At 30.6% G+C, this 19,556-nt stretch overlaps 1 protein-coding gene across 1 annotated transcript; it reads right to left on the minus strand.

Annotated features, from left to right (window-relative positions):
* Positions 1 to 1,206: 1,206 nt before the first annotated feature.
* On the minus strand, positions 1,207 to 2,350 carry LOC141534081 (uncharacterized). The gene is made up of 2 exons (XM_074253222.1): positions 2,319 to 2,350; positions 1,207 to 2,078 (listed from the first exon to the last, which is right to left on the minus strand). The coding sequence occupies exons 1-2, from the start codon at positions 2,338 to 2,340 to the stop codon at positions 1,207 to 1,209; spliced, it is 894 nt and encodes a 297-aa protein (XP_074109323.1). The 5' UTR covers positions 2,341 to 2,350.
* Positions 2,351 to 19,556: the final 17,206 nt, after the last annotated feature.

Genomic DNA, 19,556 nt, shown 5'->3' on the forward strand with positions numbered 1-19,556 from the left:
ATTTAAAAATTTTTGCAAATTTAATAACTTTCTGATTTTTATTTACAGCTCTTCGAAATATAGACGAGTATTTTTTTTATTTTTTACTTTTTTGATTTTCCAGTCTGAAATTAACCGAAAACCACTATTTTTTAAAAAATATCTTGTAATTTTTAAGAAAACAAAAATTTTCAAAAAAAAAAAATATTCGTGTCGATTTTCCATTTTCTGAACGTGTATTTTTTTCTTTTTCATATTCATAACTTTTTCATTTAAAAAAACTTTTCGAAAAAAATTTTTCAAAAAAATAAGAATTTTTTTTTCTTAATTTCTTAAAAATTAATCTTTTTGACGGAAAAAAATAAAGATTTTAGAGAAAAAAAAATACACTAGTCACAAAAATTAAGGGATATCAAAAACACTCTTTTTTTAGTGATTTTCACCGAGCTGTAACTCCGATTAAAATAATCGTACAGCAAAAAAATTAAAAGCAAATTGTAGCTCCAAGTGTCTAGTTTTCGTATACGACCATAAAATTTTTTTTATCATGTTTGGGTTCGGAGAAATCCTGAGGAAACTAAAAAACAAAATTTCCAAATTTGTTCTCGTCTAAAAAAAAAGTCTACAAGCTTAAAAAATTTTTTTTCCATTGTCTTACTGAAGCGGTCTTTTGAAAAATTTGATGCCATTTAATGTGTTGTAATCGGAAAACCTGTGCGATGATTTGCTACGGAGTTATCGCAAATCAAAGCAAAAAAGTCTTTTTTGACTTTGATAATCAATAACTCTGGAAATTATGATCATATAGGAAATCTAAGGAGGGTTTTGGAAACTACACAATATTCTTGAGATACTGTGAACGGCTTTTGACGAACAAATTTTTTTTGAATTAAAAACTGACTAAAAAAAATACAAAAATTCGCATAATTAAGGATATTCGAATAACTTGGTATAACTTTGGATAAAATGGATAAACGAAGGATATCGTTGGTAATTTTTTTACCTTTTGAGTGTTGAGACAAAATGCTAAATAAATTTTAATAACGTTTTTTTTATAAATAATTTTTAAATAATTATTATTAATATTATTATAATTATTGTAAATAAAATAAATGTAAATAAAATAATTGTAAATAAAATAAATAAAATGTAATGTATTGATCATGAAATATTTAATTTTTATTAAAAATGAACATTGTTTATTATGAATTTATATTATTTAATTAGTTAATTAAAATTATTGTTAGTCTGATGACTCTGTAACAGTTCTTGCAGCATCCGCTGGAGTTGTTCCGGAGTAGCTTGACGTGATGGAGGTGGAATTATCGGATTGAGGAAGGTTGTAAATTGGTTATGGAGCAACTGTTGTAGTATGTGTTGAGTACAAACTTGTAGAGATTGTAGCTGCTGTACAAATGGTTGTGTGAACGGTTGAGGGAACGCTTGAGTAAATTGTTGAGAGACTGGATGTGTGAATTGTTGAGAGACTGGATGTGTGAATTGTTGAGAGACTGGATGAGTTATGACTGGAGAGGGTGTGATCTGATTGACATGATCGTTTAAAGTCATTTTTTGACATTCTGATTGCTTCTTCAATAGTTTCTTCATGTTCTTCTGAAGCTGACGATTTTGTCGCTTTAGAGTAATAAATCGTTTGCTAGTTGAAGCCGATGTAGTCTCAAGAGCTGGTGTAGGTGCTGGAGCTGGGGCAGGCGCCAAGTCAGGATCTGGAGTCGGGTGAGGAACAGGAGCTGCAGCTGGAGCCGGGTAAGGAACAGGAACTGGAGCTGGAGCTGGAGCTGGAGCCGGGTGAGGAGCAGGAGCTGAAGCTGGAGCCGGGTAAGGAACAGGAACTGGAGCTGGAACTGGAGCCGGGTGAGGAGCAGGAGCTGAAGCTGGAGCTGGAGCCGGGTGAGGAGCAGGAGCTGAAGCTGGAGCTGGAGCTGGAGCCGGGTGAGGAGCAGGAGCTGAAGCTGGAGCCGGGTGAGCAGGAGGAACTCCAGCCGTGACGTTGGCATAGGTCCTTGGTCCTGATGTTCCTCGACCTCTGGCGTTCCGTCCACGAGCACTTCGTAATCGCCGATCTGATTTTCCCTTTCCTGAAAAAAAAAATTATCATTAAAAAATATATATTTGCATTGAATATTTTTTAATAATTTCAATTGATTGCAATTTTTCTTTTTGCATATATAGATATGCGATTTGCATGGAGCGAATTTTTTTATATCTATATTTTTAATTAGGGGTTCAATATTACTTTTAATTGTTAAAAATAATCATTATGATTATTAAATTTTATTAATTAAAATGCTACATATTATTTAAAAATTATTACTTACCATGTATGTTAGCAGGATTCATCGTGACGAAAATGGCTATATACGTTGGAATGCTTGCAAAATAATGGCGTCTATGCGTAGCCGTAGCGTCTTTGTAGTTTCTCACTCGCACTTCCAAATATCCGGCTAATCGACATTCGATGTATCGATATATCGACAATTCCTTCGTTAGAGATTTCCCTTTTTTTAACCAAAAGTATAAAAAGTTCATTACGCACGCGAAGCGCTCCTGTCGTTTTCATGAGAACAAGTCGTAGTGACATGTAAAGTTATATTCTTATTTGTCCAGTAAACAAACTTTTTATTGTTATTTTTATTTGGACTTAATGTTTAATAACAGAAAAAAATAATAACATTTTTAATTGTGAAATTTTTTCTGTGTTCCTAAAATTAAACAGTAAATTTTTATCCAAGAAGCTACTTTTATGAATGAAGAAAGTGTTCTTTTTGTCTTGTTATTAATTAGTGACAGTTAATCTGGGATTAATATTGTACATCTTGATCAAGAAAGGTTAGTTCTTTCACGGACTAAAGAGTGTAAGGAATAATCGTAGCGTTACATTTGCTTATACCAGACCGCAAACAAGCAATAAATAATTGGTCATAATGGTGAAACTGGTAACAAAGATAAATATGAAGATAGCTTAGAGTTGGCTCTTGAAGAACGAGTAGAAGAACTTCGTCATAGATTAAGGATTGAAGCTGCTGTTGTGGAAGGAACTAAAAATGTTATTCGTCTTCTACGAAGTGCCAAAGTTGCTGATAAAAAAGCTCAAGCAAGTATTTCGAATTTTAGTCGTAAGTTGGACTTATTGGAAATGGCATTAGATCTTAGAAGACAAGAACTACCACCTGACAGTCTTACTGCTATTCAATTGAAACGTGAATTGACAAATATTCATTCTGCAAGTCCTATAGACAAACCAGCAGTTAGTCTATACTTATGTAATAAAATTACTAAAAATTTATCTATACTGTTAACTCTCGCTTTTGCTTTTATTTATGTAGACTTACTTTTGTTGGTAAGTAATTTTCTTTCCTTCTTACTCTCTATTCATTTACTACATTGTTTTACTTTTTTACAGGTTGTAACTGCTGATTGAAAATTTGAGAACCAGTGATCCTGCTGCTGTTGTTCCTGTTGCTGATGCTTCTGCTGTTTTTCCTGATATTGAAGTTGCGATTAACCGCCATGATAGATAAGTTTCCTTCCATTAATTTCCTTTTCATTTTGTTTATTATAATGTTTTACGTTTTTACAGGTTATTTGTTGCGATGGATTATTTTCCGAAACGAGTGGACTGCTGCTGCTCGGTTATGCTGATCTTTTGGATCCAATATTTCGATTCAACGTTCTTTACATCATAAAATTTTATTATTATTTCTTAAGCTTAATACTTTCTGCTTTTATCTATTAGCCGAATTCTATTATAATAATCGCGTTAATTCGTAATTTTTGCCATAATTCGTCGCTAATCTTTATTGGGTCAGAGAGGATTCTTGCTATTAAATTACTAATTTTAAACATATTAGTATTTTAAAGTCAGATCCTACTGCTGGCCTGGTTTGAATATTTAGCCTCGCTATTTATTGCAACTTGAAATAAGTACTATAGTCTAGTCGAGAAGTGAGTTTACTGAGTAAAATAGTTCCAACAGTCTTAAAAATATGGCGATTGGTGCACTGGATTCGAAATTTTATTGTGAGAAAAGAGTATTTTTTTCCGCCAATAAATATTTCATTTGTTATAAACAAATTTTAACGGGTTATTCTTCAGCTCGTAAGCTCGTCGGATACCAGGGTCGATTTTTATGAAGAATATTTTTATTAATAATAATAATAAATTAATTATCGTAATACTAGTAATTAATTAATTAACTGCCTTGTTATTAACAAATTCTTATTTATTTATTATGGGAAATAAAAATTTATAAACATTTCAAATAATTAAACAAAGTTGAATTTTAACTTTAACTTTTTCTTTTTATAACAAAATGAAATAAATATTTTAATATAGATATTATAATTTTAATTTAATAATAAAATAATTATTCTAATTAACAATGACTTTAAATCAGAATTTAAAACGAACTTAAATATGGGGTATTCCATGCCAAATCGACCACTTTTGACCCCGACCCTTTTCGATTTGGCCGAAAGTTTTCCATCCTTTTCTACCCTATAAAAAACGGTTCTCAGAATTTTTTGGAATTTTTTTACCTAACTCCAAAAAAGTTATGAATTTTTCAAAAAAATGGCTTTTTTATTTTCAAATAGCCATAACTTTTTCAAAACTAAACATTTAGGTACCTTTTTTTTTTTTAAATTTTTGTTTTTAGATATACTTTCCGATAAAAAAATTAAAAAATTTTTGTAAGTCAATACATATGGAATTTTTCAATTTTTTGACAAAAATCAATGATTTTTCGAAGTTCGACATTTTTTTTTTTAATTTTTTTTTTCTAAAATAAACTTTAATCAATTCCACAGTTATCCCTGTAGAACCCAGATTGGGCCGATTTCTCTTTCTATTTTTTTTATTCAATTGAAAAAATATTGTTAAATTTTCAAAAATGGAAAAAAAATTTTTTTTCATAAATTTTATTTATATAATGAGATAAATACAATTCAACGATTTTACGGCATTACATTCACAATTTAGAGGCTTCATCGATGACTGTAATTAGTAAGATCAATAATTGATGCAGCTAAAATTAATTACTTTTCTCTCTGTCGTTTAAATATTTTACAAATTCTGTGTTCATTTGAATTCGAAAAGTTTTTAACTAGTAAACAACCATTTTTGTCCGGAATTATACAATGTAGTTGTTGAGTTCCTGTAATCGGTTTCGTTTTCAAAAATCGATCATTTAAATCATTTACTGCTGTGTCATAATCTTCTTCTGGGCAAAACTTCACTATAATATTCGGCAAGTTATCCGGTGCAGAAGCCCATTCAAAAAGTTCTTCTGGTGTCGTTATTTGTTTGTCTACCGCGAGTTGGAGACTTGCTCTCGCTGCAAGTCGTTTGAGAATACCACCGATTCCATCACACGGACCTTTCCCATGGGCAGTCGCAAAAAATGCCATTCAGCAGGAATATCAAAATCATCTTCGTGGTAATATAAATTTACAAAGTTTTTAAAGTTTTTAAATTGTTGAGGAGCTCCATCAGAAAAATAATAAATCTTGTTACAACGTTCAGGAAGACTTTTCACGTAATCAGTTATTATTTCGATGAAAACATGAACAGCAACGGCATCATGTTTGTTAGAATCTGAGATAATTACTAAACTTTTGTGTTCAAGTTTGTTATTTACTGTATAATAAATAACGACTGGAAAAAACTGTTGCCTGATTATTATTCCAGTGAAAACCAGCTGCCGCATTTTGTACTACGAAGGCATAATTTTCTGCAAAATCACAAATAATAACGTATTCGTTTGGTTCCAATGTTTCTTTCAATGTCTTCAAGAATTGGGCTTGCTCCTTAGCAATGAACGAATGAGGTAGAAAAATTTCTAACTCACTACAAAATTTTTCCACAAATTCTTCTGTAGGCTTAATAATAGTTTCTAAACTACTTCTCGGTTTTGATATCCAATATTTATATGTAATATTCTCAATTTCCCGGTCCTCAAAACATTTTAGTAAAATTTTACTCAACTCATCGACCCCAGGACAGTTTTTACATCCACCTAAATAACACTGAAAAGATGGATTTTCACATATAATCATGCTCAAGTAATCGCTGTAGTGTTTAATGGGCTTTTCTGTGTTCCTTGTCAAAGAATAAATATTTGCACCTAAAATAACAGTAATTTAGTAAACTTAAAATTCACGCATTTATAATTATTAATTAATTTGATAATTACCAAGCATCATTAACTTCACGTTTTGATGAATCGTACACACGCAGATGGTGTGTGTTCCACTTGCCCCTGCTAACACACAATGTTTTGGTCGCAACGAAGCGAATTTTGAAAATCCAATTCTCTCAGTAGGATTTATTTCACAGAAACATTGGTATAATTCTTTTAAGTTAGACAGGATAAGTCTTTTTTGGACGTGTATCCGATTACCATCATCACTTCGAATTGATACAAAGTCTTTCATACCGGGCATTTGAGCAAATTTCAAAGACTTATCAGTTTCTTTATCGTTGAATTTATCATACAACATTTTAATTAGAGAGCGAAAATTTTCACCATCGTCATCAATCGATTCTTCATCTGAAGAAGAAAGCAAAACTTTTTTCAAGCTGTCGGATACCCGACTTATTTTATTGTTCAAAAATTGATTATCATTTAATTTCTTCGATGGAATCGGTGATTGATTTAACAATTCTAATGCATGGTTTATTACGGGTAATTGAGTTGCAGCGCTAACTTGGGATCCTGAGCTTGATTGTGATGCTTTGGGTTCGCTATCAAATGACATGGAACCTTAAAAAATAATAGTGAAACATATAGCTACTAGAAATGTATTCAAGTAACGTATAAATAATTAAAAAAACTTACGGAATGATAAGGATAATGGGAGATCCATGGCAGTTGTATTACTATCATTATCAGCCTGATCATTGTTGTCATTATTGTCACTATAGTTGTCTTCACGGTCACTTACATCAGCACTAGGATCATTACGAGCATTTGTTTGTTGCTTCACTAACTCTGAAGCTTTTTTCGACATGAACTGCATAATAAATAATTATCATCTAATCCTAACGTTACTTTCATAATATCAGTCGCCGGACGTAAACCAATTTTTTTAAAATGAGATTCCAACTCAAAAGGATTACAACACCGATCAAATACCTTTTTGACGCCATAAAGACAAATTAAAAAAGCGCTTATAAACTAGAGAAATTATTTATTTATACAACAAATGTAATGACAATCCTTTATAAAACACTAAATTGCACAAAAGATTTATAGGTTATGTTTTAGATCTCAAAATGAAAAAGCCGCACTTTTAATCAAAACATACTAGCTTATAGCATCTGGTTTACTGGCTATAGGTAAGTCGATAATTGTTATCCCTAGTTTATCGATCTAATTGATATATTAAAATTTGAATCTTACTAAATACAGTCATCGATGAAGCCTCTAAATTGTGAATATAATGCCGTAAAATCGTTGAATTGTATTTATCTCATTATATAAATAAAATATATGAAAAAAAATTTTTTTTCCATTTTTGAAAATTTAACAATATTTTTTCAATTGAATAAAAAAAATAGAAAGAGAAATCGGCCCAATCTGGGTTCTACAGGGATAACTGTGGAATTGATTAAAGTTTATTTTAGAAAAAAAAAATTAAAAAAAAAAATGTCGAACTTCGAAAAATCATTGATTTTTGTCAAAAAATTGAAAAATTCCATATGTATTGACTTACAAAAATTTTTTAATATTTTTTATCGGAAAGTATATCTAAAAACAAAAATTTAAAAAAAAAAAAGGTACCTAAATATTTAGTTTTGAAAAAGTTATGGCTATTTGAAAATAAAAAAGCCATTTTTTTGAAAAATTCATAACTTTTTTGGAGTTAGGTAAAAAAATTCAAAAAAATTCTGAGAACCGTTTTTTATAGGGTAGAAAAGGATGGAAAACTTTCGGCCAAATCGAAAAGGGTCGGGGTCAAAAGTGGTCGATTTGGCATGGAATACCCCATATATATACGGTCGGTAATCTAGATAAGCGGTTAATCGTGGTGACGGTCGGTACGGTAGTTTCTTTTTGCCAAACACGAGCTAATAAATTTCAAAGCTAGCACCCTGTATCCTGGTGACTAGTCGTCCCCCAGGATTCCTAATTTTTACCCGGGTACGAGCGGATAGGATCCTTCTCGCACCACCTACTCGAATTGGTTCACAGTACACGAACTGAAGGCCCCTGTACTGCGAGACGGTTAATCCTGATTAATGTATAACCAGCGTTATACAATAACCAAAATTAATCGGTTAATTTAATCAAACTTACCTTGCAATTATCCCAGCGGACCAAAGCAAAGAAAGCTTGATTGAGCTTCGAATCTAGCGACTCAACACTCACAGGTATAATCCGTTAACGGAATTATCGTGCCGTTCTCCGTCGTGCTTATAAAAGGACGAAATAAGAGTCGTCAAGCGAACAAATAAATATTTTCGGCGCGCTCTCGCGGTGGGACAGGAACTAAAAATAATGTACGCGAATTTAACGAGTTATCTTAATTTAATTAACTTTGGTATTATTAATAGTGAAACATAATACAATATTTGACTTAAATTATAATTAAATAATAAAAAAAAATATAAAAAAAATTAGCTTCCTTCACAAAATAACGAAGAGACAAAAGGTAGTCTCAGTTTTGTAGCTATAATTTTCAAATTATTAATTTATTAATTTATTAAATTATTATTTAAAGATATTTGAAATTCGAAAAAAGATCCTGAAAGAGAAAAAAATTTTAGTAAAATAAGTCTCTACTCCCGGAGTTGTAGCTCCATTATATATAATTTTAATTTAACGTTGAAAGTTGAGCTCCGCGCGGCCGTTTCGGTACTTACGCGTCACTACCAATCGAAGTATGCAACACAAAAAAATTTTTTAATGGTTTATAACTGTTTTCTTCATTTATCAACCATTTAAATTATTTATTAGGGAATTCCTTTTTTTTTTTAATCATAATTTAAAATTCTTAATATATTTATGGAAAAAAATTTTTTTTTCATTTTAATTTTGATTGTTTATTTTAGAGGTGTGTGAATATTATTCGAATCCAATCAAATCGAATAGTACTATTCGATTCGAATAGAAATTCGAATCGAATATTCGAATAATTTGAGTATTCGAATAGTTTAAATGATTTAATCAGTCGTTTTCTATTGATAAACTAACTAATTTTTGTGTAAGAATTAATTCGTTTTATTTTATTTAACTAAATAAAGTCTTGATAATTATTTGATAGTAAAGACTGTTTATTATTTGTAATAAATATTTCTTGAGGTATTCGGACCCCCTGCCTCTGGGCACCTCGCCATTTTGACATTTCTCCGGGAAAATTCGATTTTTTTTTCAAATGAGATCTACGACATAATGGATCAGACATTGAAAGAGTGTAAATGTAGCAACAAAAAGCGACGACAATGAAAACGTCACATAAGCTTTGTAATAAAAGATTTTTCATATATGATACTTCTCATAATTGTCAAATATATTAAATATATAAAAGATTCGTGTGGGTATTCAAATGAGGAGTCTCGATAAGTATAACATCAAGATAAGCTTACCTAATTGAAAATATCATCAGTAGACAAAATACAACGTCATTCTCTAATTATTGACATTTTTTAAGAAATAAGCTCATCCGGATGTTACACTCATCGAGACCTTTCATTTGAGTACGCACATGAATTTTTTTATATATTTTGTATACATGACATTTCTCATAGCGTGGAATATATAAAATATATAAAACATTCGTGTGTGCCATATAAATAAAACTATAATAAAATATAATATAATATAGCTGTAAATATAGATATAGACTTAATTTATTTACGCTTAGAGAAAAATAAATTAATTCAAATAATCCTACACAGAGAGGAAGGTTCACTTGAACAAAGAAAATATTTTTCTTCCTAATTATTTTCTTGAGCGAAAAAAAAATTTTTTTTCGACACAAGAAATTTTACTTATTCCAACAAAATTAATTTTCTTGCTCTGAAAAATACGTATCTTGATCTAAGAAAATTTATTTAAGTCAAGAAAATTTTCTTGTCTTGAGAAAATTTTTCTCTTGCTCCAAAAAATTAAATATCTCGAAAGTAAATTTTCATCATTAATATTTTTATAGACTAACATGTCAAATAGGAAGATCAAATAATATTGAATCATTTTTTTTTCATTCAATATGTATAATTGTCTGATTAAATAATATAAAATGGGTGTCAAATATTCAAGAGAAAAATTTTCTCAAGGTGAGAACATTTTTTTCTCAGCTGAAGTAGGTGACGCTGCTTCCTACAATACAATACAATACAATAATAGTAATAGCAGTAGTAGTAGTAGTAGTAGTAGCCCGATGAAAAAAGTTTTTAATTAATTATATCATATATACAATTATATATAAGTATAGTAGTTGTAGTAATAACAATAATAATAATAACAATAATCACAAAATACATTTTACAAATGGTAAATTCATTAAAAAGTTTTTGGAAACACTTTTTCTTCAGAAAAAAATTTTTAACTTCCCACTAAGTGTCTTAGGTTGAATAATCAACTGCATAATTTTTTTTTCTCGATTATTATTATTATATAATTAATCATTTTTAATACTAATCCCCTCATCCAACTGATTATTGCAATTATCGTCCTTGCTAAAATAATAGTCATCCGTTCAAAAATAAACGGACATGCAATTTCTTGTGTCTTAGTTTGAATAATCAACTTAATAATTTTTTTTCTCGACCATTATTATATAATTGATGATTTCTAATACTAATCTCTTTAGGAAAATGATTTTTGCAATTATTATCCTTGCTGAAATAATAGTCACCCGTTCACAAATAAACAGGCGTGCAATTCTTGTGTCTTAGGTTGAATAATCAACTTAATAATTTTTTTTCTTTATTATTATATAATTAATACTTTTTAATACTAATCCCCTCAGCCAACTAATTATTGCAATTATTATCCTTGCTAAAATAAATGTCACCCATTCAAAAATAAACGGGCGTGCAATTTCTGGTGTCTTAGGTTGAATAATCAACTTAATCATTTCTGTTCTCGATTATTATTATATAATTCATCATTTTTAATACTAATCAGGATGGTAACTCCTACAATTCAGATGGTTTACATAATTATTTAAATAATATTTACTACTATCGAATTCAGTTAATAGATTTTACCATAACTAAATAGTAAACTCTACTATAAAATTTTCTCCGTGTAGATAACTCAGGTCTAATCAGATCTAATTATATGTTGATTTAGATATAATCATATATAACCCTAGGTAACTCAGGTCTAATAAGATCTTATCATGTATAGACTTATATAAAATATACATATAATATATTAGTCTATATATGATTACGTATATTTTATATAAAAATGTATATATAATCATACATAATTCTATATATTCAATAAATGATCATATATAAATATATATAATTAGGCAAATTAATTTTTTCCCGGGTGGTGGTTAAAACCAGCGATAAAGCAAAAAGATAAACAAGTAGAGCAAGTGGATGGATAAATATTAGGTATAAAAATCGACAAATGTAATAACTGAACGGTAACATAATGGAATTATGGATTTCATACTGTCAATAGTGAGTTCAACCTCATAAGCGTCTACAACAACGCTGGATTCAGCAAGATAATTAAAGACCTAAGAAGTGAAATATTTGAAGCTAACAAGAACGGCAAAAAAACTTTTATCATTGGTGATCTTAACGCCAGAGTCAGTGAATCAATAGGCTATGAGGACTGCGAATGGGAGAACCTTGCTGGTCTGACGAAACGCTCTTAGGACACTGATACATGGGATGCAGATGAAGTGTGCAATTGAATCAGAGTTTATATTCATATTTATATTTAAAATTATTTAAGTTACAATTATCATGATTGATATTATTTAATTATTTAAATTACTAATATTTTACTAATATTTAATATATTAAATTACTGATGTGATATTAATATGTATGTCGAAAGGGGAAGGGAATGTATCAGAGTTTGTAAAAAACTACATTTGGAAATAAATACTATACTATATACATTTTTTTCTTATCTAAAGTATTATAAATTTATATTTATTGAAATTTTTACACTATTCTTAATTCAAATTTATTAACATTTATTATCCGTTTTTAGTTTGGTTTTCTACATAAAGCGTGTTTTTAGTTACTTTCAACTGTCATTCATTTTCTACATTTTAGTTAGGTTTATTTAAAATGATTCATTGACTCTGATTGTCTCAATATTTTTTGGAATGTGGTTTCGTCCTGAACGTTAAGTACAAAGAAAATATTCAAAATTATTTTCCATTAATACGTTCTGCCTTAGACCACCTACATTTTATAAATTTTAATTAATTGCAACAGAGAAAATTGATAACAGACAATTTAGAAAATCATCAACAATAACATCAATCGAATAAGTATCGATTTCTCGTTAAGTTGGTAAAATGTTAGACTGTTTATTTAATCTCTGATGTTTGTATGAAACAAAAGTTTCAAAACAATCAATTTTGCTTAAAATACGAATTTATTGCTTTAGATAATACAACGCGATAATTAGGACTCATCGGTAAGGCTTTATACTCGCGTTTTATCTCATTTTTATCTACAAGAATAGGTACTTTGTCAGAATATAGTGCAAGCAATGCTATTCGAGACTTTTCCTCAGTTTGCACTTTGGTAATCTATAAATAACTTCTGCAATTGCACTGTCTTTATCCCGAAAGTGTACATTGAATGTTAGAGAATCCCTGAAAATACTGGCAGAAACACGTAACAATCATTAATTTTTCTGTTAATATGTATCACAAAACTATTAGTTCATTTCGCAGTACCTGGGAAATGAACTAATTTTCTTGTTAGAATAATATGAGTGTAAAAATGTTCTCGCATTTCTGTTGAATTTTGAGAATAATCAAAATCAGACGGATCACCACCTAATGCGATCGTTGTTGCATATGCAGCAGCGTACACGCCGCAGGTACTACCATCTGGTTGACTTGTAACATTTTTAAAAACCACTTGTTTTTCTTGGACTTGTTTAGGATAGCGAACTTGTATGTAATGTTGTTCAACTGGTGACAACTGTTTAAAATTGTCACGGCCTAAACTGTCATAAATGAAAACATTGTGACCATCAAAATGTAAGCAATACCAATGTGGATTGCTGGGATGACCACCAAAGATTTGTAAGTCATTATTTGAAGTTGAAGGCTTTAGAGAATTGAAAATCGTCATAGGAAATTGAAAAAAAAAACCCTTCTCTTCAAGTAATAACAGGAATGAAGATATAGACAAATCATCCAAGAAATTCTGGTCAGTTACAATATTAACCTTATAATCATAGTTACTTCTTTTAAAAATTTGTTGACGATAACCATCGATAATTTGTTTATCATACCCGTCCATTTCAGAATTTCGAAAAGTTTTCGATAGTCTCGGCTGTTTTTGCGGTGGTTGTTTCGGTAATGATAGTTTTTGTTTTTGGGATGACTTTTCAGCTTCATCAGCTGATTTTTCAGCTTCATCAGCTGATTTTTCAGCTTCATCAGCTGATTTTTCAGCTTCATTAGTTGATTTTTTAGCTTGATCAGCTGATTTTTCAGATTCTCTTTTAGCTTTTTCACGTCTAGCTTCGATAGTAGATGGAGCTTCGCGAATTTCCATATTTCGATCTAATCTACTATCTATAATTTCATCGATTAAAACTTGATAGTAAAAACTATCCAGTTTTTGTTTCATATGAGTATCCCAAAAAACATCATCTTTGACAATTAATTCAGCTACTTTTAAATTTAATGGTATATAAACAGCAAAATGACAATATTCCTTACCACAAACATGAAGCTGTCCCTGAATATTGTAATACATTGAGTGAGTTGTATTAATTTGTTCAGGGAAACGTGAGGAAAATAAATTAGCAAAATTTCTATTGCTTTTTAATGCTTCATTAGCACTTGTTTGCTCATCTTCAGAGATATTACAAACTATTACAATAGAATCATCTTCAACCGTACCATCAGGCCGTGCACATAAATAAAAGGATTCTTCATCTGTAGAAATGAATAAACCACAACGTGAAATTACACTTCCAATTTTAGATTCCAAATCTTGAAGAGCTTTTGCTCTTTGATTTTCCATGAATTCGAGCTGATCATCATTATACACAACTAGATTACATATATTGTTAACAACAGGTATACAAGACGATGTTTCTGCCATTTTACAAATTTTTCCGAAGAAATGAGAAGGAATCATATCTGTTTCAAAAGAATGAGGTTCACCATACTTTATTTCATCTTTGGTTTTTTTTTCAAGAACAACACGATTTTGTTGCCGTTCACGAAGCTTGTCATTATGAGCTTCTTTTTGTTGCTGATAAAGTTGTGGGTCTGTTTCAGCTAAATCTGGCTGAGCGGCGTTAGGACCATAATCTTTATCAGTACCTTGGCATCGGTTTTGATGTTTATTCTTTTTGTTAGTTTTACGGTATTTTTTATTGCGAAGTCTTTGCAAAACGTGTTCTTTTTCTATTTTGCTAACTTTTTGAGGAACATCAACTTTGCTGTGACTAAAAATTTTACTCAAAGGAGTACCGGTAATCTGATCGATAGCAGCTACATTCACTCGATCTTGATAATCACTTCTGCTGTAATAATTGTTTCGCTTGCCAGTAATGTACTTGGAAACAATAGAAAAGCATTGTTCAATAGCATTCGTAGTCAGTTTATGGAGTAAATGGGTAGCATTTAAACTAAATTTTTCCAAAACTTTTTCTACTCCAGCTAGTAAACCATACTCAATTAATTTTACGACAAAGTTCGGTTTTGAACGATCACAACGATCACCCCAATGTAAAGGGCACTTTTCATGATTACCAAAAACGTGATGATGAACAAATTTAATGGTTTTTGCAGTTCTTCAGCTTTTCCTTCGAACTCTTTAAGCTCATCATCACTCTTTGATAATTTATTTAAATCCAAATCTTTTATTAAGAGATCAATTTCATAGCTAATGACTTTTCGAATCTTGATCCCACTAGTTTTAATTTTTTCTCGTACACTACCAACGCCGTAAGATTTTATAGCTTTTGCAGTAGAAGCTTCCTTAATATGTGTACCAAATCTACGCCACATATGATTGGTACACTTTATTTTTTCTACTGTGACGTCGTATTTTCGATAGGGATCGGCATCACGGATAGCTTTATAAGAACTACTATCGTCATCCCCAATCACAACTAAATAAATCAAACCATTTTTCTCAATACTTCGTTTAAATATTTTGACAACACCAGCAGCTTCCATGCTTCCAGAACTTAAATTTCTGTCATAATTCTGGTAACAAGTATGCTTTGGTGGCTTCAAACCACGGTTTTCAGCAATTTTACATATTTGACAATATTTATTAAGAACTTCGATATCTATCAATTTCTGAGTAGCTTGACCGATGACGCCTACAGTAGCACCAAGAGAATCATATTTTCCGCCTGGATAACTTCTTTTACCAAATCCGCCATCTACAATTACTCTAATGAAGGGAATACCATCTGAAGTTACATCAGCTTTATTGATAGCAATTTTTGCTTCTTCCAATGCAGCTTCTTTCATTTCTTCAGCAAGAGCATCGTCAATAACACGGTTAAATTTTTCTCGATATTTATTAAAAGTAGTATGTGATATATGTATATGGAATATCAAATATCGCTAATGTACTTTGGAAAGCTGTAAAAGTACTACCTGTTCCTAAAACTGCTAATACTGAAGTTTCATTGATAGTAAAAGCATTAGCAGGCTTAGGTGGATTGGTATAAACTTTTTTAATCATTTGACATTGAAGGCACTTGAAATATATCAAAGTATTTAAGCCAAAATCGTAAGATTCAGTTATGTCAATGTCCGCTAAAAGTCTAGAACAATTGGGAGCATGGTTCTTAGCATTACCGAAATTTTTCAGTTGTTCGTGATAGAACATAGGTTCAAAAATACGACGACCAGAAATAACAGAAACACTCGTATTACTAGAGATCGGAAGTGACTGTCTCGAATTATCAAGAGTTTTATCTGAATTATCAACATTCTTATCTGAATTATTAACATTGATATCTGAGTTATCATCAGTTAACTGAGAATTTGTTTCTTGTGAAACATTGTCAGGATAAGAATGAATCGGATTACCATCAGCATTAACAAACGCATTGTTATTCTGATTATTTTCAGCATGACTGTTAGATAATTCAATTGGTACTTCATCATCTTTAAGCTCATCACATGATAAATAATCTGTATTATGAGTTTCTTGCGAAGCATTATCATCTATTGTAGTGAAAGAAACTTCGCCATTACTGATTTCAGTATCATAAGATAAATATTCCGTATCATAAGATATCTCATGTGGCAGCGTATCTTTTTCTACAATAAATGGAGGCTTATGAAATGAGTTTAAATTCAAACTACCAAGTCTAAGCGTTTCTAATCCACTAAGTTTTTTGGTTTTTGAAGTCTCTAATGATACAGAAGCAACTTGATTTTTAGAATACTCGATATCATCCAGTTCAACAGCCTGAAAGTCTAATTTCTGGCTATTAGCGAGAATGATATCACTAGCATTTTCTACAGAAGCGATACAAGCATGCTTATCTCTATTAGAATTTAAACTATCAAGACCGGATACATGAACCGAAATTCTGAATCGATTGATAACTATATTGTGGAATCAATTTTTCAAAAGTTAATTAAGACTTAGAAAAAAATTGAAAAAATTACAAGAAAAAATAAAAAAAGAAATTACTCCGAGTTTCTAAGCGGCCGCTTACTATTGTTATTGTTTGCCTCACATTATGATTATTTCCCCCATTTTTCTCCGACAGCGGTTTGAGGGGAATGACGCGCGCTAGATGCCTCGGGTCCCGACATCGAAACCCCGTAGAGCTCATATTTTTTTTAATTAAACGAGTCATCTGTAATTTTGTATTAAAAAAATTTTTTTTTCAAAATTTTTTTTTCAGGTCGATTCTTTATTGCCGAAAAATTTATTCATGCAAAAAAAAATTTTTTTATTTTAACTATTATTTATTGCATAAATAAAAAAAAACGTAAAATTATTTATATAAATTAAAAAAAAATTTTTTAAGCTTAGCCAATTTTTTTACTTATAAAAGTCAGTAAAAACTTTAATTAAAAAAAAAAAAAAAGTTAATCGATTGATTTCTTTCGGAGTTACAGCTATTTGTTTATAAGCGCTCGAGCGGAACCGCGCTTTTCTTCATTAAAAAATTAATATCTCGTAAACTATTGGTCGTAGAGACATCCGGTTTGGCTCATTTTATGCCTTATTCAATTTTTTTAATTTCATACGCAACATGTCCTGACTACTTTTGCGTAGTTTCCGAGATATTTTAATTTGAAGCTCAACGCTAAAACGCTATTTTTAAAACAAAAAAAAGCAACACTTCCCACATGCATACAAATGATCAGAATATTTTTCTGAGTATTTAAAAAAAAAAAAATTCAAAATCGGACCATTTTGTCGAAAAGTTGCCAACAAACCCCTTTTTTTTCCACGCCGACTGGACTATAAGCTAATACTTGTCGACTTTTGATAATGTTTATAATTTATATCGTAAATCGCGAAATTAATAGTATATTACACACCGAGGGAAGTAAAGTAAGAAATGTCTCAGATCACATGTAATTGTTGGCCGAGGCGAAGCCGAGGTCAACAAACATGTGATCTGAGGCTTTCTTATTTACTTCCCGAGGAGTGTATGCTATTTTTTTGCTCGACGAAGGCAGAAAGTGGCAACTTCATTTAGCGCAGCGGGCCGAAAGTTGACGCTTTCTGCCCGTCGAACAAAAAAAATTATTTCTAGTTTTACGTTTTTAAATTATATATTTTTTTTCATTATGAATCCAAGAATGTACCTATCCTTGTTAGGTGTAGCCGGACGGCGTTTTTTTTAATTCGATACATTTAAAATGTATGTGCCATGACTTAGCGCGGAGCTATCATCGATCATAGCAACAAAATTTCATTTGAACAATTAAAAAAAAATATTTTGAAATCGATTTATGAATGTCCGAATTTTGAGGTAACAAATATAAAAAATGAAAAAAAAAAAGTACAACTTGAGAAGTAAACTCCAATCGTGCATCGGAGCTAACTCACAAATTTTTTTTTTATTGACATTTAAAAAAAAATTTTTTTAAATTATCTAAGATATTTTCTAAAAAAATAAAATAAGTCATATACTTACTAGGGTGGGTCAAAAAAATCGAATAATTTATTTTTGATTTTATACTCTGAAAAATAGGTTCGTAGACACCTAAAAAGAATTCTCTCCAAGTATAAGCTCTTAATTATAACGGGAAGGTCCTCCGCTTTGCGGGTTTCTATTTTTTTCGAATAATCAGATAAAAAAATTTATATCTCGCTTCCAACTGCTTGGAAAAATATTCCGTGGCATAGATTTTGTGAGAAAATGAATGCTTTACAAAAAAGGTCTCTTATGACTTTTTCAAAAACTCAACCGATTAAAAGATATTCATAGTTGAAGTTTGGCTATTTTAAGGAAAATATTCGTTTTTATTATGAATTTTATAAGTCGATGAAAAAAAATTATTTCGGATTGCGGAACTCATGATTTTGTAGGAAATTTACTGCTCTACAAAAATGGTCTCTTATGATTTTTGATTAAGTGAAGCCGTTACGAGATATTCATCGTCAAACATTAACGAATATCAATATTTCCAGTTTTTGATCAATAATTCGATAAATTTTAATTTAAACTATGAGTTTCAGGAAAATTTACATAAATTTGAGTTTCGATCGATAAAGAAATGTTATAATAAGTTAGATAAAGAATTATTGGAATTATCATTGATTTTCCTTGGAGAAATGCCTCAAGAAAAGATTTCTTTCAAACGTCCTGGTGCTGTTCATCATGCTAGATGGATGGCTAAGGCCATTTATAGTTTGAAAATGTATCTATTCAGAGATGAATTCAAACTCTCTCAGAAAGAATTGCATGGTCTTCGTCATTTCTGTATTTTTATAGTCACATTGTATTTAAAAGCTTGGTTTTCATCAACTTCTGCAACAACTGCTGCTTATCATGACTTGCAGTTTATGAAAAATTTATTGGAGTACAAACATATCAATCCTTTGATTTCTTCAGCTACGTGTGAAAAAATGATTTCGCACTTATGGTATTTGAGCGATGAACTTGCCATTTTATCACTGTTTGACGATGGCGTTCCATTAGAAGTAAAAAATAGTATATTACACACCGAGGGAAGTAAAGTAAGAAATGTCTCAGATCACATGTAATTGTTGGCCGAGGCGAAGCCGAGGTCAACAAACATGTGATCTGAGGCTTTCTTATTTACTTCCCGAGGAGTGTATACTATTTTTTTCCCTGACGAAGGTGTAAAGCGGAAACTTTGTTTAGCGCAGCGGGGCTAAAGTTGACGCTTTACACCCGGAGGGGAAAAAAGTATTGTTGA

This window comes from Cotesia typhae, unplaced genomic scaffold, assembly GCF_013202065.1.
Source record: "Cotesia typhae breed Kobodo isofemale line unplaced genomic scaffold, CoteBio_Ctyphae scaffold_13, whole genome shotgun sequence".
Classification (NCBI taxonomy): Eukaryota; Metazoa; Arthropoda; class Insecta; order Hymenoptera; family Braconidae; genus Cotesia; species Cotesia typhae.